Source organism: Babylonia areolata, chromosome 17, assembly GCF_041734735.1.
Source record: "Babylonia areolata isolate BAREFJ2019XMU chromosome 17, ASM4173473v1, whole genome shotgun sequence".
Lineage (NCBI taxonomy): Eukaryota > Metazoa > Mollusca > Gastropoda > Neogastropoda > Buccinidae > Babylonia > Babylonia areolata.
In genome coordinates, this window is record NC_134892.1 from 22,621,496 (window position 1) to 22,648,191 (window position 26,696).

Sequence of the window (26,696 nt, forward strand, 5' to 3'; positions counted from 1 at the left end):
ATTTCACACAGAGAAATCTGTTGTGATAAAAAGAAATACAAATACAAACATAAACCTAACACATGTCTTTGGGTCTTCCCTCCAACACAAACCTAACATGTGTACGCCCCCCCCTGGCCCCCACCCTCCACCCACTCCCCCAATTCACTTACCCCTGATCCAAGAGGGGAGCGATTTTCTGTAGAGTCTTGGCCACATTGAAACGTACGTTGGCCACGTTGTCGCTCCCCATGTTGGTTACCGTCGGCAACAGGAGTTTGGACGTCGAATCCTGCCCCACGGTTTCAGCCAGAAGCTGAAACATTTCCTAGATCATTGGAACCGTGTGAAAAACAACAACGACGACACACCACCAACTCTGTTGTTGGTACACAGGCATATGTATTGTACTGTATTGCTTTCTATCACTTTTTGTCTCTCTGCCAGAAGATGAAAAATGCCTGGACCATACCCAGATCCAATAACAACAACAATAAATGACGACTGGCATTTGTGTAGTGCATTTTTCCAAGTTAATTCAGACTCAATGTGCTCATAATAACTCGTTCACACACACAGCCATGCCCGAAAATGACTTACCACACTCAACCATACACACACACACACACCTATGAGAAGCAAATGTCTCATATTGACAGTGGAGAAACACACATACACACACACAAAACAAACAAACAATTCACAAACAAAAACGGTTGAAACAACAGACATGCTTTTGGCCGGGATTTACACGCACACACACATATTCAAACAACAACAACAAACAACAATTCACAAAATGCTTCAATTAACAGATACAGCATTTGGCTGGGATTTACACACACAAAGAAAAAACAAAAAACGCTTCAAACAGTGTTTGGATGGGATTTACACCCACACATATATATATATATATATATATATATATATATGATAGTCAGTCGTGACCGACTATGACCATCAAAACAGCAGAGGAGGCAACTGATGTTCCGACTATTTGGGCTAGAATTTGATTATAGTGGAGAGTGTCTTGCCCAAGTACATCCCCACTCTCTCGGCCAAGAGGGTTTTAGGACAGTCGGCGTTGGGATGGTTCCCAAAGGCCAACCAGCCCACAAGGCTGCAGCACTAAGAGCCAGTGCAATTTTGCCTCCTAGTTTGAGAGTCATAGTCTTTCACAAAAAGACTAAGCTGTAAATGGTTTCCCATTGACTGGAGAAGCCATTGATAATACAGCTCTCACTTTACTGTTGGCCCAAATGTAAACTTACGTCAATCTGTGATATAAGCTCAGTGTTGGGCCTTACACCCCCACACACATACACAACAAAGAAACAAAAACAACTGACAAAAACGCTTCAAACACCAGGGCGTTTGGCATGGATTTACATGCACACACACACACATACACACAAAAAAAAAAACAATTCACAAAAACTCTTCAAATAACAGAGTGTTTGGAGGGATTCACACACACACACACACACAGACAAAACAAACAAGCAAACACATACACATACAAAAAACAAAAAAACAAAAAAAACAAACAAAAAAAACAGCAACAAAATACAAAACCACAACAAACAATTCATAAATACGCTTCAAATAACAGTTTGGCTAGGATGTACACACACACACACACACAACGACAGACACCAAACCCCACAAAACACACACAACCTCCCCCAAAACCAACAATTCACAAAAATGCTTCAACGAACAGACAGAGCATTCGACTAGAATCTACCTACACACGCGTGCAAACACACACACACATACACCAAACCCCCCATGCTAGCTACAGGGAGCGGGGCTGGTGGAGTACTGACGTTGATGCAGAAGAGACAGGTCATGCGGTGCAGGTAGTTCGCATCCTTCGCCATCTGCAGCACCTTCGGGATGACTGTATGCTGGGCCCACTCCACCCCAAACTTCTCCACCAGCTTCTTCAGGTTCAGAGTCGCTGCCTCGCGGATAGCAAACACTGTAACCACATCATGTCATCTTCGTCTCATGTTTTCTTCTTCTTTCATCTGTGGGGTTGCGAGTCCCACTTTTACTTGCATATGTGTTGAATTGTGAGGAGGGGGGAGGCAAAAGGGTTAAGATGCCTCGTGGATCGCAAACACTGAAAACAAACCATCTCATCTTCATTTTTGTTTTGTTATTTTGTTTTAGTTTATTTCTTCGACGGGCGCAATAGCCAAGTGTTTAAAGCGTTGGACTGTCAATCTGAAGGTCCTGGGTTCGAATCACGGTGACGGCGCCTGGTGGGTAAAGGGTGGAGATTTTTACAATCTCCCAGGTCAACATATGTGCAGACATGCTAGTGCCTGAACCCCCTTCGCGTGTATATGCAAGCAGAAGATCAAATACGCACGTTAAAGATCCTGTAATCCATGTCAGCGTTCGGTGGGTTATGGAAACAAGAACATACCCAGCATGCACACCCCCGAAAACGGAGTATGGCTGCCTACATGGCGGGGTATAAACGGTCATACACGTAAAAGCCCACTCGTGTGCATACGAGTGAACGCAGAAGTAGTTTATTTCTTCTTTTGTTTGTGGGCTGTGACTCCCCCATTCACTCATATATGTGTTGAACCGTAAGCAGGCAGCTGGCAGTATGGTTAAGACGCTCAGCTGCCATTACAGAGAGTCCGTGAGGGTGTGGGTTCAAATCCCACTCTCGTCCTTTCTCCCAGGTTTGCACATAGCGCACTGAAAAAGAACCCATGGCAATCAGTGTTGTCCTCTGGCAAAATTCTGTACAAGGAATCCACTCAGACTGGTACACGTATGCGCTCAATGCACACAATATAAACTGATCTTGCAACAATTCATGGCCATTCACATGAATTCAGATCTTCCTCTGGAAATGAAGGTTTATGCTATAGATTTTTTGTGTGTATGTGCGTGCGTCTTTAATTTCTTTTCCCCCTCTGTGAATGTGCTTTTGACACTTTCCTTTCTTTAAGAGTGAGAGTGAGTGAGTGAGTGAGTGTGTGTGTGTGTGTGTGTGTGCGTGTGTGTGTGTTTTCTGTTGATGCATGCAACCGAATATCATGTGCCTTTGAATCAATCTATAAAGGAATGTACTTGGTATCTGCAGATCTTTGTTAACTCAGTGAAATTCTGAATTAACAGAAAAATGTTAAAGGTCCCATACTGTGTCTGTCTGTGTGTTACTCTGATGTGTGCAGCCATATTTCATGCACCTTTGTATCAGTTCACACAGAAATGTACTTGGTATCTTCATGTCTTTGTTAACTCTGTGAAATTCTGGATTAACAGAAAATTGCTGAGGGTCCCCCACAGCCCTTTTACAGCTATCGGGGGCGGTCAATTCATATCCAATATCTCGGGCTCAGCACAGGAAAACTGGCCCCAAATCCTTTCCTTCCACAGTTTCAATCTTCCCCAACCAAAGCCATGTGCCTGTTCTTACCTGGGTGGGGTAAGGAAAACAGGAGTAAAGCGCCTTTTCTCAAGAACACAACACCAAACCGAAACAGGGATCCTCGAACCCTGACTACTGGCGAACACTGGACCAGAAGTCCAAAAGCCTTACCAACTTTGCCACTGCACCTCATGAAAAAAAAAAAAAAAAAAAGAAAAAAGAAAAAAAAAAAGGTTCTAACTCACCATGATCCACCAGCCACGTCATGCACAGTGAGTTCAGTTTCTCATCGAAGAACTCCACTCCCTGCACACACACACACACACAAAACAATACACTGCACACATGATACAAAGAAAACGTTGGATCGGGTTCACATATTACAACAAAAATTCATCACGTTATTCCGTTTCAGGTCATTTAACCAAAAATATACTCCTTAAAAAACAAACAAAAATTTTTTTTAATCAAAAACCATACAGATACATATTCAGTTGGAATCCTCAAGATAAAAAAAATAAACCATCAAGATACAAATAAAGCTTACAAATAAATCTTTCAAATACAAATAACCAAACCTTTCAGATACAAATAAAATACAAATAGCTAAACTTTCAAAATACAAACAACTAAACTTTTACAATATAAATCAAGCCTACAAATAACTAAACCTTTAATATACAAATAACCAGCACATACAACAAGAAAATCTTCAGCTAGAACTGACGAACTGTCCTGCTGTTTCAAAGACAGACAGAAGGGCAGAGTGACACCTTCTCTCAAAGCGCACAGCAAGTTTACTGTTTCTCTCTTGTAATGCCCACCGTACAATTCACACTGTGTGGAGGGGGTAAGGGGAGAGATACACCTTTCTCTTACAGCTGTGATGCTGATTTAAACAGGGTGAATACAGACAGAGTACACACTGAACTTGGAAAACAATAAAACACGTTATGAAGAAAATGTAGAGAGCTAGAACTGGGTGAGAAAACAAGTATATAAAGACTTATTACACACTGAACATAGGAAAACAATGAAACTACAAATAATATACGTTATAAAGAAAATGTAGAGAGCTAGAACTGGGTGAGAAAACAAGTAAATAAAGACTTATTACACACTGAACTTAGGAAAACAGTGAAACTTGTTCTAAAGAAAATCAAGAAAGTGAAGACTGGTTAACACACACACTCTTCTCTCACAAACAGCTTTCAAAATCTTCAGCTAGAACTAACAAACTGTCTTGCTGTTTCAAAGACAGAAGGACAGAGTGACACCTTCTCTCAAAGCGCACAGCAAGTTTACTGTTTCTCTCTTGTAATGCCCACCGTACAATTCACACTGTGTGGAGGGGGTAAGGGGAGAGATACACCTTTCTCTTACAGCTGTGATGCTGATTTAAACAGGGTGAATACAGACAGAGTACACACTGAACTTGGAAAACAATAAAACACGTTATAAAGAAAATGTAGAGAGCTAGAACTGGGTGAGAAAACAAGTAAATAAAGACTTATTACACACTGAACATAGGAAAACAATGAAACTATAAATAATATATGCTATAAAGAAAATGTAGAGAACTAGAACTGGGTGAGAAAACAAGTAAATAAAGACTTATTACACACTGAACTTTGGAAAACAGTGAAACTTGTTCTAAAGAAAATCAAGAAAGTTATATGATAGTCAGTCGTGTCCGACTATGACCTTCAGAACAGCAGAGGAGGCAACTGCTGTTCCGACTATTTGGGCTAGAATTTGATTATAGTGGAGAGTGCCTTGCCCAAGTACATCCCCACTCTCTCGGCCAAGAGGGTTTTAGGACAGTCGGCGTTGGGATGGTTCCCAAAGGCCAACTAGCCCACAAGGCTGCAGAAAGTGAAGACTGGTTAACACACACACACTCTCTCTCTCTCACAAACAGCTTTCAAAATCTTCAGCCAAAACTAACAAACTGTCTTGCTGTTTCAAAGACAGACAGAAGGGCAGAGTGACACCTTCTCTCAAAGCGCACAGCAAGTTTACTGTTTCTCTCTTGTAATGCCCACCGTACAATTCACACTGCGTGGAGGGGGTAAGGGGAGAGATACACCTTTCTCTTACAGCTGTGATGCCGATTTAAACAGGGTGAATACAGACTGATCACACAATGAACTTGGGAAAACAATAAAACCTGTTATTCAGAAAAATGACAAAACGAGGATCGTTTAACAACTAATTAATAAACAAGTGAAAACAACATGAACCTCTTAAAGTCAGTAAAGTGATTCCTCTGTGAACCCCTTTAGAGTCAGCAAAACGATTCATTCAGTCATGGTAATTAAAGACAGATTATACTAGAAATATAGCACAGTTTCAGTTTTCAGTTTCAGTCGCTCAAGGAGGCGTCACTGCGTTCCGACAGAGCCATATATGCTACACCACATCTGCCAAGCAGATGCCTGACCAGCAGCGTAACCCAACGCGCTTGGTCAGGCCTTGAGAAAAAAAATAAAAATCAATAAATAAATCAATACATAAAAAAGGAACTACTACTACTAATATGTATAAGGCGCAAAAACTTGATGAAGTCAACTATAAGTGTACAAAAAAAAAAAAAAAAAAAAAAAGCACACACATATAATAATTATATAACCACACACTTACACACAAGCCTACCCACCCACCCACTAACTTCAAAACAGAAGAGTGTCCCCCCAAAAACAACGACTGCTGATGCTGGAGACTGTAGAGAGCAGAGCTCTGTCAATGCAGGTGATGTTTTGGTTTATCGAAGAGAGAGAGGCACAAAAATCTCCTCCTCCCAAAGCACACAACCAGCTTTTGCTCTTTCTCTCTTGTCATGCCCACCACACAATTCCAGCTGTGTGGAGGGGGTAAGGGGAGAGAGAGTGTGTGTGTGTGTGCGCACTTTGTGTTACGCACCATTTCATTTATCCGCACACAAGACAGACAGCAAAACTGTTCTCACTGAAGCTTGCCATTTCTATCTTCTGAAATTCAAATACTCTATCATGTCTGCTGAGCAGAGAATCTGCTCATATGGAGTGATGGCCTGGAGGTAACGCGTCCGTATAGGAAGCGAGAGAGTCTGAGCGCGCTGGTTCGAATCACGGCTCAGCCGCCGATGTCTTCTCTCTCTTCACTAGACCTTGAGTGGTGGTCTGGATGCTAGTCATTCGGATGAGACGATAAACCGAGGTCCCGTGTGCAGCATGCACTTAGCGCTCGTAAAAGAACCCACGGCAACAAAAGGGTTGTTCCTGGCAAAATTCTGTAGAAAAATCCACTTCGATAGGAAAAATTTTTAAAAAAACTGCACGCAGGAAAAAAAACCCAGAAACAAACCAGACTCACCAGCTGCCCGGCCAGCAGGGGCATGTACTCTATGATGGCCAGACGGACCCTCCACTTGGTGTCCTCAGCCAGCTCTACAATGGCGGGCAGTAGGGACTGGGAGAGCTGCTTGATGCCGATCACCTCGTTCACACAGTCCAGGTTGGAGATGATGTTCAGCCGCACGTCCGGGCACTCGTCCTTCAGCTGGCTCAGGAACAGCGGCAGCAGGTGCTCTATGGTGCTGTCAGGGGGGATAATACCATGGTCAGGGGGAATGTTCAATAATATCATGGTCAGGGGGAATGATATCACAGTCAGTAGGAATGATATCACGGTAATCACGGTCAGTGGGAATAATATCACGGTCAGTGGGAATAATATCGTGGTCAGGGGAAATAATTTCATGGTCAGGGGGGATAATTTCATGGTCAGGGGGAATAATATAATATCATGGTCAGGGGAGAATAATATCGTGGTCAGGGGACATAGTATCATGGTCAGGGGGAATAATATCATGGTCAGGGGGAATAATATCATGGTCAGGGGAAATAATTTCATGGTCAGGGGGAATAATATAATATCATGGTCAGGGGAGAATAATATCGTGGTCAGGGGACATAGTATCATGGTCAGGGGGAATAATATCATGGTCAGGGGACATAGTATCATGGTCAGGGGGAATAATATCATGGTCAGGGGAAATAATTTCAAGGTAAGGGGAATAATTTCATGGTCAGGGGACAATAATATTGTGGTCAGGGGACATAGTATCATGGTCAGGGGGAATAATATCATGGTCTGGGGAAATAATTTCATGGTCAGGGGACATAGTATCATGGTCAGGGGGAATAATATCATGGTCAAGGGAAATAATTTCATGGTAAGGGGGAATAATTTCATGGTCAGGGGGAATATCATGGTCAGGGGAGAATAATATTGTGGTCAGGGGACATAGTATCATGGCCAGGGGGGAATACTATCAGGGGGAATAATATCGTGGTCAGGGGACATAATATCATGGTCAGGGGGAATAATATCATGGTCAGGGGGGATAATATATTATCATGGTCAGGGGGATAATATTATCATGGTCAGGGGGAATAATATCATGGTCAGGGGGAATAATATGTCAGCAGGTGCTCTATCGCCTATGGTGCTGTCAGGAAAGATAACATCATGGTCACTATGACAGGCATGCCATGCCTACCCCCAAACTTGCTTTTAAACACATTTTTGACACATCAGAATCAAGGACAGGGTATCATTTTCAGGACCATCTCAGCAAAAACACAACAGTCGTCTGACAGCCAGAAGCAGTGGTTGTAAACATGGAAACATGCCTCCACTTTCAAAAGGTTGCCCGCGTTCAAAAAGTCGGTGTTTACCCACATAAGTCTTGCTGGAGTTACTTCGCCGGTGACGGAAATCAAGCGAACTTTTGAGCTTCGGTACTGTTCGGACAGTTCCAGCTTTTCACAAACCCTCCCATTTATTGTCATCATTACTTACTTGTCCTTGCCGAGTATGGGCGAAAGACCCATGATGACGGAGGCCAGTGCAGACTTGACGTGCTGGTTGGCGTCAGCTACCAGGTCCTTGACGCACGGCAGGATGTTGGTCATGATGATGTTCTCCCGCACGTCTGGTGACAACGTCTGACAGAAGTCTGCACACACACGTGTTACATGCAGTGACGTACACGCGTTATAGTGACTTACAAAGACACGCATATGGTTGCACACCCTCACACACTTAACACACACAGTGAGAAAACGTCTGACAAAAATTTGCATACACAATACATACAGCGACACACACGCATTATAATGACATACAGTGACACTTGTAGAGTAACACACCCTTACACATAGTCAAACACACAGACACACACGCATTATAGTGGCATACAGTGACACACGTATAGTTGCACACCGTCACACATTGTGACATACACACACACATAGTGAAGCACACCTGGAGAAAACATCTGACAGAAATCTATTCACATGATACATACAGTGACGTACATGCACTGCAGTGACATACAGCAATACGCATATCGTTACACACTCTCACACACAGTAAAATACATCCGGAGAAAACATCTGACAGAAATCTACACACGTGATACATACAGTGACGTATAGACACTGCAGTGACATACAGCGACACGCATTCAGTTACACACCCTCACACACAGTAAAACACATCCGGAGAAAACATCTGACAGAAATCTACACACATGTGATACATACAGTGACCTACACACACTGCAGATACATACAGCGACGCGCGTTCAGTTACACACCCTCACACACAGTGACACACACACACACACACAGTGAAACACATCCGGAGAAAACATCTGACAGAAATCTGCACACACGATACATACAGTGACGTACACCCACCCACCTTTGACTTTATTGGCGGAGGCAGCCCTGACCTCAGCCTCGCAATCTTTCAGTAGACTCTGGAAGGCCGGCACGAGGTCGTTCTTGGTGATCTCTGGGCCCACCGCTTTCTGCAGCTGTTGACAGCATCACAGTGATGTTGTTGTCACTGGTGCTTACATACAACGGAGGTGGTAGAGGGAGTGAGTGAATGAGTTGGCATGTTTTGAGAGAGAGAGTGTGTAAGAGTGTGTGTGTGAATGTGTGTGTGAGAGAGAGAGAGAGAGAGAGAGAGAGAGAGAGAGAGAGAATGCTCAGTGAGAAGAGAGAGAGAGAGAGAGAGTGTGTGTGTGTGTGTGTGTGTGTGTGTGTGTGTGTGTGTGAGAGAGAGAGAGAGAGTGAATGCTCAGTGAGAAAAGTGTGTGTGTGTGAGTGTGAGTGTGAGTGTGTGTGTGTGTGTGTGTGTGTGTGTGTGTGTGAGAGAGAGAGAGAGAGAGAGAGAGAGAGAGAGAGAGAGAGAGAGAGAGAATTCTCAGAGATACCATATGGCCAACACCAACTCAACTACACACCAAGCTACCTGGCTCCAGACAGGTCTTGGAGAGGACAGCGTCATTTATCAGACGGGTTGGACTGACACTGTGAAAAGGCAAAGAATAAGTAGAATTTGACCCACTCCACCCACCAACCCACCGACAGAAACCAGCACTTGCACAACCACCTCTGTGAACTTGTCGGCCGCCGGAAGTTGACCCATACAACTCTCAGCAAATCATGAAAGTGAAGTTTGCAGACGGGAGCAGGGTGGAAGAAGGATGCGCTATGGGTGTGGGTGTGGGTGGGGTGGGGGGTTCTTTTCCTCTGAAAATCCCCCACCCCCCCCACCCCCAATCAACTGCTGAACTTCTGAAAATAGTGGATCCGCACACCCACCTCTGTGAACTTGTCGGCCACCATGTAGCGCACCCTCCAGGACTTGTCCTCGGCCGCCTGGCGCAGGGTGGGCATGACTAGCTGCTCCGTGTCCTCCGACGGCAGAAGGGAGGCGATGCTCACACACGCCTCCACCGCCAGCAGGCGCACAGAATCCTGTGCACGCACATCATTGGTCAATTTAAAAATTTTTTTTTTTAAGATTATGTCGACATTAAAAATTATATATATATATATATATATATATATATATATATATATAAATAAAAATAAATATACACATACATATATATCTCTCTATATAGAGAGAGATACAGAGAGAGACAGAGACAGAGAGGTGGTCAGAGAGAGGTCAGAGAGAGAGGACAGAGAGAGAGAGAGAGAGAGAGAGAGAGAGGTCAATTATTGAACAGAGATAAGAAGAATTCTTTACACACGTCATTGATTGATTTGTTTTTTTGAAAGACAGAGAGAGAGAGAGAGGGGGGTGGGGGGGGCAAGGGGAGGGAAAGAGAAAGAGAGGGAAAGGAGAGAGAGGGAGAGAGAGAGAGAGAGAGAGAGAGAACGAGAGATACTGGTTGATTAGTAAACAAAAACATGTACAGATTCCTACACACACACATCATTGGTCGATTACTGAGTGGAAATGTACAGAGATGCGAAGAAATCTGTATATACACACACCATCATCAGTCAACTATCAAAAGTTGAAGTCTTCTCTATGTCTCCTATACCCTCCATCCTGTCACCACAGTTCCACATCTCAATCACAACCCCTATCACCCCCACAACACTCACACATATATTCCAAACTGTGCACATATGTACACAAACACAAACATACCAACTGACACCCACCCCCCTCCTCCCCCACCTCCACACACCCACCTGCTCATTCTGAGCAAGAACGGTGAAGAGTGGTATCATGCTGAACATATCCTCCCCTCATACAAACATTACAGACCCATCAATCTGCCAACCAACCCACCCACCCACACAAACCTGCTCATCGTGAGTGAAGACTCTGAAGAGTGGTATCAAGTAGAACATATCCCCCACCCCCACCCCAACCTACCAATCTGCCCACCAACCACCACACCCACCCACACACACAAACCTGCTCATCCTGAGCATGAACTCTGAAGAGTGGTATCAAGTCGAACATATCCCCCACCCCCACCCCAGCCTACCAATCTGCCCATCAACCACCACACCCACCACACACACAAACCTGCTCATCCTACGCGTGAATTCTGAAGAGTGGTATCAAGTAGAACATATCCCCCAACCCTACCCCAACCTACCAATCTGCCCGCCAACCACCACACCCACACACCCCTGCTCATCCTAAGCGAGGACTCTGAAGAGTGGTATCAGTGAACATATCCCCCATACACAACCAACCACCAATCTGCCACCAACCACCACCCACCCACACAAACACCTGCTCATCCTGAGCGAGGACTCTGAAGAGTGGTATCAAGTCGAACATATCCCCCAACCCCGCCCCAACCGACCAATCTGCCCACCAACCACCACACCCACCCACACACACAAACCTGCTCATCCTGAGCGAGAACTCTGAAGAGTGGTATCAAGTAGAACATATCCCCCACCCCCACCCCAGCCTACCAATCTGCCTGCCAACCAACCAACCCACCCACCCACACACACACCTGCTCATCCTGAGCGAGGAATCTGAAGGGTGGTATCAAGTCAAACATATCCCCCAACCCCACCCCAGCCTACCAATCTGCCCACCAACCACCACACCCACCCACACACACACACACCTGCTCATCCTGAGCCAGAACGGTGAACAGTGGTATCAGGTCCGACTTGAGGTACTCGGGTTCGACCACCTTGGCAAACTCGCCCAGCTTCCCTGCGGCCGCACGACGCACCATGGGGGTGTCGTCCCCACACAGGTTGCGGAAATGCCTGCACAGCGGTGACAACAATCCACGTCAACCCATTCAACGACAGGCACAATAGCCCAGTGGTTAAAGCACTGGACTTTTAATCTGAGTGTCTCGGGTTCGAATCTTCGGGTTACAGCGCCTGGTGGGTTAAGGGTGGAGATTTTTCTGATCTCCCAGGCCAACATATGCACAGACATGCTTGTGCTTGAACCACCTTCGTGTGTATACGCAAGCAGAAGATCAAATTACGCACATTGATGATCCTGTGATCCATGTCGTGGTTATGGAAACAAGAACATAACCAGCATGCACCCCCCCCGAAAATGGGAGTATAGCTGCCTAAATGGTAGGGTAAAAACGGTCATACACATGGGAAAAAAGCCCATTTGTGTACATGTATAAGAGTGAACATGGGAACTGCAACCCACAAACGGAGAAGAAAAAACAGCATACTCACTGACGAAGCTCTGCCTTGACGCTGAGGGCAACGCGAGCGTAGCAGCAGGCGAACAGACCACAGGCCGATGTCCGCGACGTAAACCAGTCACCTGAACAAACAATCCACAGCAGTCTTGGACGGAGTGTTCACAACTGTTTGCAGCGAACATTAGCGCATGCTGAGCACAGGGGGAACAGAGAAAGAGAAGAATGTTGGGAGGAAAAGGGAGAGAGGAGGAAGGGGGAAAAAGAGAGACAGAGAGGTGAGGTGGGAGAGTGAGGGAGGAGACACAGATACACACACACACAGACTGAGAGAGAGAGAGAGAGAGAGAGAGAGAGAGAGAGAGAGAGAGAGAGAGAGGAAGGGGAAGAGAGAGGGGGCGATGGAGGGAGGGAGAGAAATGAAGGGGAAAAGAAAAGAGAGAGATAGAGAATCACTTTGTCCACTATTATCAACATCATCATCATTATTTCTATCGTTTATCATTTTAATTTTCAATTTGGCTGTGCTGTGCGATGATGTCATACAGACAGTCTACTGTCTTGTACTGTCATCATCATCGTCATGATCATCATCATTAAAATACTGACCTGAGGCGAGTCGTTTGACCAGGGGCACAAAGTAGTTCTCTAGGTCTGTCTGGCTGTGCTGAGCGGCGATGTTGCGCAGAGAGTCCACTGCCTTGTCACGAACCACCGTCTCCTCCACTGTCGCCAGGCTCTCCAGCGGGGGCTGTCATCATGACAACATGGCGTGTCACAAAGTAACATAGCGTTACGGGGGTGATGTCATGACAACACAGTGTGTCACACAGTAGCACAGCTTTACGGGGCTGTCGTCACGACAACATGGGTGTGTCACACAGCAACGCAGCTTTATGGAGCTGTTGTCAAGACAAGAACACGGGGCTGTTGTCAAGACAGCAACACAGTGTGTCACACAGTAACACAGCTTTACAGAGCTGTCGTCAACACAACACAGGGCTGTCTTCATGACAACAACACAGTGTGTCACACAGTTACACAGCTTTACCAGGCCGTCGTCAACACAACACAGGGCTGTCTTCATGACAACAACGCAGTGTGTCACACAGTTACACAGCTTTACAGAGCTGTTGTCAACACAACACAGGGCTGTCTTCATGACAACAACAGTGTGTCATGCAGTAACACAGCTTTACAGAGCTGTCATCAACACAACACACGGCTGTCTTCATGACAACAACACAGTGTATCATACAGTTACACAGCTTTACAGAGCTGCTGTCAACACACCACAGTCATCATGATCAATGTAATAATAACAGTAGTGAATGACATTTGTTTCACCAATTTCTTTACATTAAATCAGACTTATTGCGATGACAATATTGCCCATCCCACAGCCACGCCCCAAAGTGACCAATCACACTCAACCATACACACACACACACCCATGAGAAGAAAATAACTCAAATTAACAGAGGAGAAAGAAGAAGAAGAAGGAAACAAAAAAAACCAACAAAAAAAAACCCAACTCACAAAACGGATGAGTTTTAACTGGAATTTGAACAGAATGAGAGTGTTGGTTGGAGCCGAAGACGGACAGGCAGAAAATTCCAGATAGTGGGAGCACAAAAACAAACTGCAAAAGCTGAAAGACTTTCAGTTCATTCTGGGTACTTTCAAAATCCTCCCACACCCCCATTTCCCTGCCTGAGAAACTGGATGGGACGCAAAGGCTTGTATGTGAGGAGCGTTTCTGACAGGTACGGTGGAGTATCCCATCAAAATGGGGGTGGGCTAGGACTGACACTTTATATCGACGGCAGAACATGACTGGTAACGCAGCTTTACAGGAGTGGAGGATTCGAGGGTGTGGGTGGCTGTGAGACTGCAAGTGTGTGAGTGTGTGTGTGTGTGTGTGTGTGTGCGTGCATTTTATTGATTGTTTACTTACCGATTTACCAATAATTATTACTTGGTTGGTTTGTTTTATTTCACTTTGTCAAAAACTCAAAAGAATTTTCAAATATATATATATATATATATATATATATATATATATATATATAAAAGACCCTTTGCAATTATGCATTATGATGTCTGATTCTGCTTTACTGATAATGTTTCCTTTGTAAAGAAAAAAAAACACCATTGCAAAGGGGAAAAAAAAAAAAAACATACACCACCAAAACAAAACAACAACAAAAATCCTCTCCCCCCAACAACTTATAAGCAACTCAGTCATGGTTGGAATTCTATACTCCTAACCCCCCCCCCCCCCCCACCCCCCCCCCAAAACCCCTCTGTCTCCAACAACTTACAAACAATTCTGTCATGGACGGAATCCTACACTCCTCTAGGGTCAAGGCACACAGCAGAGCGTTCAAGTCGCAATCAATCCCAAGCTTAGCGTCTGCCGAACGGCCACTGGACGCACTCAACTTCCTCCGACTCCGCCCCCTCCGCCCTGTTGAAGAACCTGAAGACACCACCTTTTCCTGACAACGAGGAGGAGGGGGAGATGGCGGAGGGGACAAAAACGGGGCATGTGAATCAGGGGTCACGGTGGTGTTCCAGTCGAACAGGTTTAGGTCCTGAGCGCAGAGAGAGGCAAGCACGGCCACGTCCATGTTGACGACACAGCCAGGCAGGTACAGCTGTGGAGCCATGCTCTGCGTCAGCAGTCCGAGGTCTCCATTCGTACTGACCCCTTCCATCGTTGCGAGGAGGCGGCAGTCAGATGGGGAGTTGTGTTGTTACCAGCCAGCAAGGTCCTCAGTTTCTCCTTTCTTACAACGTGGAACTGAGTTTCAGAACCCGCTTCCTAACACCTCTATGATTGCGTTGTTCAGGTCCAGGTTCAACGAAGGTTGTGTTGTTCAAGTCTAGTTTCGATGAAGGTTGCGTTGTTCAGGTCTAGGTTTGACAAAGGCTGTGTTGTTCAGGTCTAGGTTCAACACGAAGGCTGCGTTGTTCCTGTCTAGGTTTGACAAAGGTTGCGCTGCTCAGGTCTAGGTTCGATGAAGCTTGCGTTGTTAGACGGGCTTTCCACAAAAGCAAGTTTTATGTTGTAAGGATGCTAGTTTTCGTGATCTTGTTTTCAAAATATAGAATGAACCTGGCTTGCAGTTTTTTTGTTTTTTTTTTAAAAACGGCCTTTGCTAACCTCTTGAATTCCTCAGTTCAAAAGCAGTCAACTGGTCAGCTCTTTTACTTTGAGCTTTGCATCTTTTTTGTCTTCTTAAGTACTACAAGCTCCCTATCTTGTGCATTTGTATATCTTTACCGGAAATTATACTTTTCTGTTCTCTTAAAAAAAAACACCACCACCCCCCAAAAACATGTTATGTGTGCATGAGTGGAAAAAATTGATCTTCACCTCAAAGCACAAAAGAATACAATGAAAAAAAAAATAAATAAAAAGAAAGAAAGAACCTGTTCCTTTTATAAACAGCCAACTCAATTATCCGCACAAGAGTTTTTCACTTATTTCAGGCCCCTTTTACAACTACAGTCAACAGCCAACTTTTATCAAAGACTTCCCAAAGAGCCCGTTGTTCCACCACTTTCCAATGGAGAGGTGACACAGGAAAAAAAAGACCTCCTGCACCAAGCAAGCTGCAGAGCAGAATGCAGACACGACGAACAAAGTCATGGTTTTGTGACGACCATGACACGTGATCCGTCTCCCTGATCAATAGCTCCTGCTCCTGACACTGACAGCTAATGCCAGACTTTGCGGCATGCAACACGTCACAATCAATGACAGGGAGGGGAAGGACAGAGGGCGGGGCAGGGTGGGTGGGGTCGTGTGAAGGGGTGGTGGTGGTTATGTATGTGGTAGTGGTGGCTGATTAACGTTGTGGGGCAAAAAGGTTGGCACGGCAACCAACTAACAGGAACGCTCTTGACGTCGACAATGCCAAAATAAGCTTTTTCTTCTGTTTCCGCTTTGATGCTGCTGTCTCCTTCTTCTCATCACCTGTCTGAAGTTCATTTCTTGTCTGATGCAGAAAAATATTATTTCTGAAGAATTTTTTATTTCTAGGTTTTCATTCTTATCTGTCAACCATCGCTTTTCATTTCTCATTTTTTCTGTTTTGAGACAAAAGCCTACAGATTCTTCCAATGTTCCTGCATTGTACTGTACTGATTTGTATTGCACTGCACTGGACATCCCTCTTTCAACAACCACTCTGATGTGGTGAACAACCCCTTCTCCCTTTCCAGTTCCGTCATTATGCCCCCACCCCACCATTGTCTACTATTTGTTTCTATCACACACACACACACACACACACACAAAGATTCTTTGTTATTGTATTTGTTGTGTTGTGTAGTGTAGTGTAGAGTTGTGCAATGCTGTGCAGTGTAGTTTTGTACTGTATTGCATTGCACTGCATTGCATTGGATGTCCACCTTTCGATCAGCAAACCATTCTGATAATGGACACTTTCCTCCTGCCATCTGTGAATTGTGCCAAATTCTGTTAATAATGGTAATGCTTCAATAAGAGAAACATAACCTTCACTTCAAGGGGGGAATAAAAGCCTCCTCCTGTTCTGTCCATCCACACTCCTTCATCCCACACCCCCACCTTCATCTATCCGTTTCTATCACCACCCCCCACCTTCATCTATCTGTTTCTATCACCACCCCCCACCTTCATCTATCTGTTTCTATCACCACCCCCCACCTTCATCTATCTGTTTCTATCACCACCCCCCACCTTCACCTATCTGTTTCTATCACCACCCCCCACCTTCATCTATCTGTTTCTATCACCACCCCCCACCTTCATCTACCTGTTTCTATCACCACCCTCCACCTTCATCTATCTGTTTCTATCACCACCCCCACCTTCACCTATCTGTTTCTATCACCAACCCCACCTTCATCTATCTGGTTCTATCACCACCCCCCACCTTCATCTATCCGTTTCTATCACCACCCCCCACCTTCATCTATCTGTTTCTATCACCACCCCCCACCTTCATCTATCTGTTTCTATCACCAACCCCCACCTTCACCTATCTGTTTCTATCACCACCCCCCACCTTCATCTATCTGTTTCTATCACCACCCCCCACCTTCATCTATCTGTTTCTATCACCACCCCCCACCTTCATCTATCTGTTTCTATCACCAACCCCCCACCTTCATCTATCTGTTTCTATCACCACCCCCCACCTTCATCTATCTGTTTCTATCACCACCCCCCACCTTCATCTATCTGTTTCTATCACCACCCCCACCTTCATCTATCTGTTTCTATCACCACCCCCCACCTTCATCTATCTGTTTCTATCACCACCCCCCACCTTCATCTATCCGTTTCTATCACCACCCCCCACCTTCATCTATCTGTTTCTATCACCACCCCCCACCTTCATCTATCTGTTTCTATCACCACCCCCACCTTCATCTATCCGTTTCTATCACCACCCCCCACCTTCACCTATCCGTTTATCACCACCCCCACCTTCATCTACCTGTTTCTATCACCACCCCCCACCTTCATCTATCCGTTTCTATCACCACCCCCCACCTTCACCTATCCGTTTATCACCACCCCCCACCTTCATCTACCTGTTTCTATCACCACCCCCCACCTTCATCTATCCGTTTCTATCACCACCCCCCACCTTCATCTATCTGTTTCTATCACCACCCCCCACCTTCATCTACCTGTTTCTATCACCACCCCCATCTTCATCTATCTGTTTCTATCACCACACCCCACCTTCACCTATCTGTTTCTATCACCACCCCCCACCTTCATCTATCTGTTTCTATCACCACCCCCCACCTTCACCTATCTGTTTCTATCACCACCCCCCACCTTCATCTATCTCTTTCTATCACCAAACAGAAGAGAAAAAAAAGCTACAACAGATTATTCCGAACTGTTGTCTCTTCACCACGTGCAAACCCCATCTACTTTTAAGTTTTACCCCCCACCCCTCCCGCACTACTGAAAAAGCCAAAATCACACGCTGCACCACACTCATTTAATTCCTCTCTCAGCCTCACCCAAAGCTTCAAAAATACACAGCCTCTGACACTTAGTCTTACGCATTGTTCCGGGAAAAAACCTCTCTAGCACTGTAGCAGCTAGCTGGTGGTGTGACCTTTTCCATGATGACTTTGTCCTTGGTGTAGGGCTGTGTGTGTGTGTGCATGCGTGTGTTGTGTGCGTACGAGCGTGTGTGTATGTGTGTAGGGTCGGGGTTTGTGTGCTTGCATGCATGTGTGCAGGGGAGGAGGCGTGTGTGTGTGTGTGTGTGTGTGTGTGTGTGTGTGTGTGTGTGTGTGTGTGTGTGTGTGTGTGTGTGTGTGAGAGAGAGAGAGAGAGAGAGAGAGAGAGAGAGAGAGAGAGAGAGAGAGAGAGAGAGAGAGAGCATGCGTGCGTGCTGTCTGTGCGCGTGTGTGTGTGTGTGTAGGGGAGGAGGTGTGCATGTGTGCTCACGCGCGTGCGTGTATGTGTATGTATGGGTGATATATGTAGGGTTGGGGTGGGTGTGTGTGTGTGTGTGTGTGGAGGTAGAAGTGCATGCGTGACGTGCGTGCACGCTTGTGCCTGTAGGACCGAAAGTCTGTACATGCAGGTGTGGATGCGTGTGTGCGCACAAACTTGTTTTTGTGTGCATATGTTATTATTATTATTTATTTTTTATTTTTATTTTTTGCCATTCCTAATATCCGATCTCATTATAGGATCTGTCTGTCTGACATGCGAACGTGCAGGAGTTATTTTGGGTCCACATCATGACGGAGATCATGTGCTCAGCAGATATTGAACTTGAAGGGACTGTAGGTTTCGTGTATTGGCTGACATGTGACTTGGAGTTCACGTGTTGGTGGACTCGTTTATGGAATGTTTTGATTTGTTTATATACTTTATTGGTTTGTTGTGTGTGTGGGGGCTTTTCTTTGTTTTTCTTTGTTTCTTCTTTCTCGATTCTTTTCTTTTATTAATAATTTTATTTATCTTATCATTATTTCTTCTCTTTTGTTTGCTTGTTGCAATTTGTTCGTCTTTCCATTTCTCTTTCACGTTTTGCTTCTTCTTTCATACTATTTTTCTCTTTTATGTTTTTGGTTGCTGTTTGTTCTTTTTTTTTTCCTCCATTTTTCTTTCTATTCTCCCCCCCCCCCTTTCCTTTCATATACTTTTTTTATTTTTTAATCCTTCCTGAACGTTGTTTTTTTTTTCATTATCAAACAAACATTTATTCCCCTTCTTTTCTGTTCTCAAAGGTGTACAGGAAGAATAATCAATGTCTACAGTTTTGTTGCTGCTGCGGATTCTTTTTTTTTTGTGTTGTCGTTTATATCACTTGTTATCAGTCACACATAAAAAGGGAAGAAACAATGAACAAGAGAGAGAGCGAGAGAAAATCAATGGGGGAGAGAAAAGGAGAAAAAAAAAAAAGGACACTGAGAGAGAGAGAGAGAGAGGGAGTGAGAGGGGGAGAGAGACAGAGACAATGAGAGATGAAAAGGGTAAGTGAGTGAAAGAGATGAAAGAAAAGGAGGGGGCGGAGGGAGAGAGAGAGAGAGAGAGAGAGAGAGAGAGAGAGAGAGGGGAGGAAGGGAGGGAGGGAGGGAGAGAGAGAGAGAGAGGGGAATGAAAGGAAGGAGTGAGAGAAAGATACAGTAAAACTTAAAAAAAAAAAAAAAAAAAAAAAAAAAAAAAAGAGAGAGAGAGATGAAAATAAAGAAAAGAACAAAAACAAAAAAAAAAACAAAACAAAAGAGGCACACAAAGCAATGATACAAAGAATGAGACACACAAAGCAATGACACAAAGAACAATGCAGCAAACAAAGCAAAGCCACACAGGGAAGGGAAAAAGGAGAGACAGAGACTGGACAGAGACAGGCTCACACAGAGAAACGCGACAGACAGACACGTGTCCATGCGATGCTTGACAGAAAGGTTAAGCAAGCAGACGTGTGGAGGAGGATTAGTGTCACACAGACGCAAAAAGCAGCAACCTGCTTTCACATTACTATTGGTGACAGACTTAAACAAACAGCATCGCAATTAATGATCAATACTTATTTCTTATGCCATGCTCATGTTGTTGTTGTTTTTTTTAACACCTTTTTTACTGTTTATGTGTATGCATGCATGCATACATGTGCATGTATGGAACACTTCCACAAGAATTTAACACTCCAACAATGCATGTGACTGATTCAGTGATCGAACAAACAAAAAGCAGTGAATTCCCAGTTTGTACAGATAGAAAATTTAATAGCTCTCCCATATGATACCACACACACAAAATTCAAAACCTTTAAAACACTAAAAGCCAAAAAATTTAAACATAGGAGCCTGGATAAAATGCATTTTATCTTGCCAGCATTTCCATGACAGAGATTATTTCGGACATATATTTCGTTTTGATTCATTATTTTACTTCAAATTCAAGTTCAGGTGGAATAATTCGAAGTTATGCTTCATCACAAAAAGATTTTTTTCCTCATTATCAGTAATATAGAGGCAAAACTTGAAAATCTTTTACAAACCAGAGTAGTTGTTTTCAGACTTTTAAACCAGGCTTACAAATTCTAAAAGCTTTTGACCACTGAATGTACCCTACCAAACCATAACAGCACATGAACTTTACCACTGTTTCCCGTGAAAAGCAGAATGCAGTTGTGGTCCAGAGGTAAAACCACCATCAAGGATGTCAGAGAATCTGGGTGTACCAGACTGAACCCCACATTCGCCAGAATTTTCTCACACACTCCACAAGTGGCGGTTTGGATGCCGGTCATTCTGATGAGACGATAAACTGAGGTACCGTGTGCAGCAGCCACTTTGCGCAATTAAAAGAACACATGGCAACAACAGAGTTGTCCCTGGCAAAATTTCATGGTTAAATCCTCTCAATATACATGTGTGCACGCGTCCGCGTTTGTGTGCACACATGCATGCTGCAGCCTGGGCGACCGACTGACAGGAATAAAATGAAGAGTGCCCAAGCTGTCAGTAGGCTCTACCCAGGTACGCAGCTTGTTGTGCAGGTAACTCCATGTTTGTAAAATACTTTAAAGCCTGGTCTCTGACCGAGGATATAACCATCCATATCAATCATAATAATTCAGTCCATAATATAATTATGTATATCAATCAACCATTCAAACTTACCAGCAAGCAGTGTACATATTCAGGGCCTCCCACCAGGGGCGTGAAGTTTCCCAACTGCTCTGCTAGGGCCAGCAACACCTCATCCTCATCATAGATGGTGTCTGAAAATGATGCTCATCAAAGATACGTGTCTGAAAATAATGCTCATTATAGATACCTGTCTGAAAAAGATGCTCATCATAGATATGTCTGAAAATGATGCTCATCAAAGATACGTGTCTGAAAATGATGCTCAAATGATGCTTATCATAGATACATGTCTGAAAATGATGCTCATCATAGATATGTCTGAAAATGATGCTCATCATAGATACGTGTCTGAAAATGATGCTCAAATGATGCTCATCATAGATATGTCTGAAAAGTGGAGTGATGGCCTACAGGTAATGCGTCTGCCTTGGAAGCTAGTGAATCTGAGCGCACTGAGCTCTGCCGCAAATATTTTCTACCCCTCCACAAGACCTTGAGTGATGGTCTGGATGCTAGTCATTCAGATGAGATGATAAACCAAGGTCCTGAGTGCAGCATGCACTTAGCACACTTAAAAGAACCCACGGCAACAAAAGGGCTGTTCCTGGCAAAATTTGGTAGAAAAATCTACTTCGATAAGAAATAAAACTGCACACAGAAAAAAAATACAAAAAAAATGGGTGGCGTTCTCAGTGTAGCAATGTGCTCTCCCTGGGAGAGCAGCCCGAATTTCACACAGAGAAATCTATTGTGACAAAAAAGGAGAAATACAAATACAAAATTTAATGCTCATCACTGATACTTGTCTGCAAATGATGCTCATCATGGATATGTGTCTATGCTTATGTCAGTCTCTGATATTGATCACTTCGCTGTTGACTCAACTGTAAGCTTATGTCAGTCTCTAATAATGATCATACACTACAGGTCTCGCTTTGCTGTGACCAAACTGTAAAAGTGTAGCTTTTGTCAGTCTCTGATACTGATCTGTAACTTTGCTGCTGGGCCATCTGTAAGTTTATGTCAGTCTCTGATATTGATAAAACAGCTCTCACTCTGCTGTTGACTCAACTGTAAGCTTGCCTTATGACGTTATGTCAGTCTCTGATATTGATCATACAGCTCTTACTTTGCTGTTGACTCAACTGTAAGCTTACATAGTTACATTAATTTCTGATATAAAATGTCACACACAAGCAGACAGACAGACAGACACAAATTGTGACAAAACATCCAGTACATCACAACATACCACACAGGCATTACACACCACCAGTACATACCACACAGAACATACCACCAGTACATATACTACTTACCACACAGAACATACACACAACCAGTACATACCACACAGAACATACACATGACCAGTACATACAACACAGAACATACACATGACCAGTACATACCACACAGAACATACACACGACCAGTACATACCACAAAGAACAGTATAGTAATAGTATACACATGACCAGTACATACAGAACATACGCAAAACCAGTACATACCACTCAGAACACATGACAAGAACATACCACACAGAACATACACATGACAAGAACATACCACACAGAACATACACACAACCAGTACACACTATGTACCACCAACGGAGCATACACACTACCAGTACATACCACACAGAACGTAAATATGACCAGTACATACAGAACACACATACGACCAGTACATACCACACAGAACACACACACGACCAGTACACACCACACAGAGCATGCACATGACCAGTACACATCACACAGAACACACACAACCAGTACATACCACAAAGAACATACCCATGACCAGTATGTACCACAAAGAACATACACACCACACAGAACATACAAACGGCCAGTACACACCACAAAGAACATACACACAACCAGAACATACCACACAGAAGAACATACACATGAGCAGTAGTTCACACCACAGAGAACATGCTCACAACCAGAACACACCACCAGTACTTACCACACAGAATATATGACCAGCTGTACACAGCACACAGAACATACACACGACCAGCACATACCTGTCAAAAAGGGGATGAGCTCAGTCCTCGTCCTCTCCACACCCAGGGCCAGAGCAATGGTGGACAGCTTCTTGATGCTGTTGAGACGCAGCTGGGGACAGAACGAAGAGAAACACATGAAAAACACAAAGATAAGGACAGCTTCTTGATGCTGTTGAGACGCAGCTGGGGACAGAACGAAGAGAAACACATGAAAAACACAAAGATAAGGACAGCTTCTTGATGCTGTTGAGACGCAGCTGGGGACAGAACGAAGAGAAACACATGAAAAACACAAAGATAAGGACAGCTTCTTGATGCTGTTGAGACGCAGCTGGGGACAGAACGAAGAGAAACACATGAAAAACACAAAGATAAGGCCACTGATCAGTTAAAAAAAAGAAAAAAAAAGAAGAGTTTAGGGGACCCCCATAACTAGGGGTATGCTAAACTACTCTCAGATGGTCACTCTAATGCTGCACATTCTGATCAGAACTATATTGTTACATGTATACAAAGGCAGCCATATATCAGCTTCTTCAGTCCTAATCATCATGTTGGTTTCAAGACCAATAACTGGTGAAGGGACAGTTCTTTGAAGCATGATGATCTTAGTGATACTCTGATACACTGTTTTCTCTCTTAATGTGTTTGCTCTTGAAGTTGTAATGTCTCAGAACCAACGATAAACATTCAGTGCGTTTTTTCCACTGTCAAAGCATCAGGGATGCCCATAATAAGTGTTATCAGAAAATCTGAAAAACCATTACAGTACTATACACTGTTAGTGTTGCCAAGTTGACAATACCTTCCACAAAATCTTGAACTGCAGACAAGAAAAAGGCTGTCAAAATCTTTAACAGTTTAACTTTAAGCATAAAATATAAGCTGCTGACACATTATATACCATCCTTATATCTGCCGTATCTGATTTGGTTAACAAGCTTCATGACAGAGGGGAAGCAATCCATGTCAATATCTTATATACTCTTCTGTTTAAAACCAAATTGCATCCCTTTAGTTTAAAATTGTCTGCACTCACATCTGTCAGTCTTCACTGTCTTGGCTTGTTTAACCATTGAGAAAATGCAAACAACAACAAAAATCAACAACAACAACAACAAAAACCAGCAAAATTCTAATCTGTTTACTGGGTCTCCCAGTCTGAACTCAGGTGATGGTATTCCCAGCTCTACTTACATCAGGTTTTCTCATGGGAACAGATAAAACTTCAATTGGATTTATTGAATGTAACTATAAAACTGCAACAGTACAAGGCAATTTCACCTTACTCTCTTGTTGCATCTGTTGATTTTGTATTCAAAACACTATATTAAATACAATATTAAATCATAAAGGGGTGCTGCTTGTTTTTACGAATGTCAATATGATTATTAATTATTTACAAGAAATATGATTTACATCAAGTCTACATTAAACAAAGCACAAATATACATATATTTGCTGTATGTATACACTGTATGATTTAAATCATGCTTTGGAGTTCTCTCTTTTTCCACTGCCATGTTTTTGCAAATTTTATTCTATACATAAGAGATTGTGTTTAAAAAAAAAAAAAAATCTTTGAATGTTTGAATATACTTTTTCATTTGTCATTATAAAATTACTGATCTCTACCACCTCCCTTGCCAAAGTCTGACTTTCCAATTAACATTCACCCTGTGAAGTTCCATGAAGACTATTTACAGCAACAAAAAATCTTACTCACAATACATTCTATTACATATAATGATATATGCACAACTTAGCTCTGTGCATTTGGTGAAATTAGTCATGCCTATGTTAGTATGTACACAATAATGTTTGTTGGTAGGTCAAAGTGACCTGTCACTCAAGCCAAGGAATGCAATTATATACTGTACTTATACAGCACACTGTTGAGTGTGACTAATGTCAGACATATGCTGGAAGACCCTCAGATTAGAATCAGACCCTCAGACCCCCCCCCCCCCCCCCCAACACCTCTTTCCACCAATTCACTCCCAAATTATGCAGTCTTTTTACATTAACTACAAATTGTAATGTCAGCCCATTTTTGTTCGTGTTCGACCCCTATCATTTGCCTTCTAGTTCTAGTACTTCTACCAGTCCTAGTCCTACAAATCATTAACCATAACCATGAACATGAAACAGCACATTATCATGATTATGCTCACTGGATTTCAGTGGCATCACCCTGTAAGTCTATCTTTAACAATGGCTAGACCAATCTATGGGTTTCTACATGACTGACAGTTATGCACATCATTATCATTATGAATCATGATCAAGACACATGTATTGATGTAAGTAAAACAACAGCAAAATAAACAAAGCAGAATGGAAAGTGTTTCCTTACTTCTAATGCCTCCCCCCCCTCTCTCCCCAACCAACAACAACAACAACAACAAAAAAAAGCCCACAAAAAACAACTTAATGTTATGACATCAACATGCCTACCCCACTCCTTTCCCCCCTCACCCCCCACAAAAAGAGAAAAAAAAAAAGAAATAAAAAAGAACCCCACAAAAAACAACTAAATGTTATGACATCAACATAATGTATCTGTCTGTTCTCAGAACTGATTAAACTCAGAATCTTTTCTGTCAGCTTAAATGTGCCTATCAAGCTCACGAAGAAGGGAAAGTGAAAGTGAGAAGATAAAGCAACAGGAAGAATCAAGGTCTGATTAAGCAGTGAAGATAACCTCCTATATTCCATCTTCCAGTATCACACTGACCATGAACTGTCTACTGATTGAAGATTAAGGTCAACTTTCTGTTTTGGTTAAATCTGATTGTCTGGGCATGAAATCACCAAATCTTTTTTTTTTTTTAACATGAAAATTCATTATTATATCATCCAAGGAATGTCCAACAATCAGAGGTCAATTGAAAACAACAAGAAACACATTTGGTAGTGATTTATCTATCTTTCAGCCTTTTCCCTTCACTGCTATTTCAGCTGAAAATCAAAAATGGATCGGCATGCAACATCAATATGTATGCAATCAGCTGCTGGAAGCTCCAATTTGTTCAGTGTGACTGATCAGAAAATAAAGAAAAAGGGTGAAAACGCAAATGAAACAGGTAAATGTCCTTGACTTTGTTTCCAATCAACCCCCGACTAATTGTGGAATGTTTCTTGAATGA

At 43.3% G+C, this 26,696-nt stretch overlaps 1 protein-coding gene across 2 annotated transcripts in view; it reads right to left on the minus strand.

The window, feature by feature from the left end:
• The window catches only part of LOC143291756 (uncharacterized), a 37,293-nt gene that overhangs the window by 9,228 nt on the left and 1,369 nt on the right, over positions 1-26,696 (minus strand). For both annotated transcript variants that reach the window (XM_076601872.1, XM_076601873.1), the window contains exons 2-13: positions 23,566-23,656; positions 21,552-21,652; positions 12,996-13,137; positions 12,421-12,511; positions 11,835-11,982; positions 10,042-10,197; positions 9,131-9,245; positions 8,225-8,381; positions 6,734-6,956; positions 3,625-3,685; positions 1,809-1,963; positions 153-295 (exon numbers count right to left, since the gene is read on the minus strand). In XM_076601872.1, the coding sequence (XP_076457987.1) occupies positions 153-295; positions 1,809-1,963; positions 3,625-3,685; positions 6,734-6,956; positions 8,225-8,381; positions 9,131-9,245; positions 10,042-10,197; positions 11,835-11,982; positions 12,421-12,511; positions 12,996-13,137; positions 21,552-21,652; positions 23,566-23,656 (1,583 nt within the window). The remainder of the gene's footprint in view (positions 1-152; positions 296-1,808; positions 1,964-3,624; positions 3,686-6,733; positions 6,957-8,224; positions 8,382-9,130; positions 9,246-10,041; positions 10,198-11,834; positions 11,983-12,420; positions 12,512-12,995; positions 13,138-21,551; positions 21,653-23,565; positions 23,657-26,696) is intronic.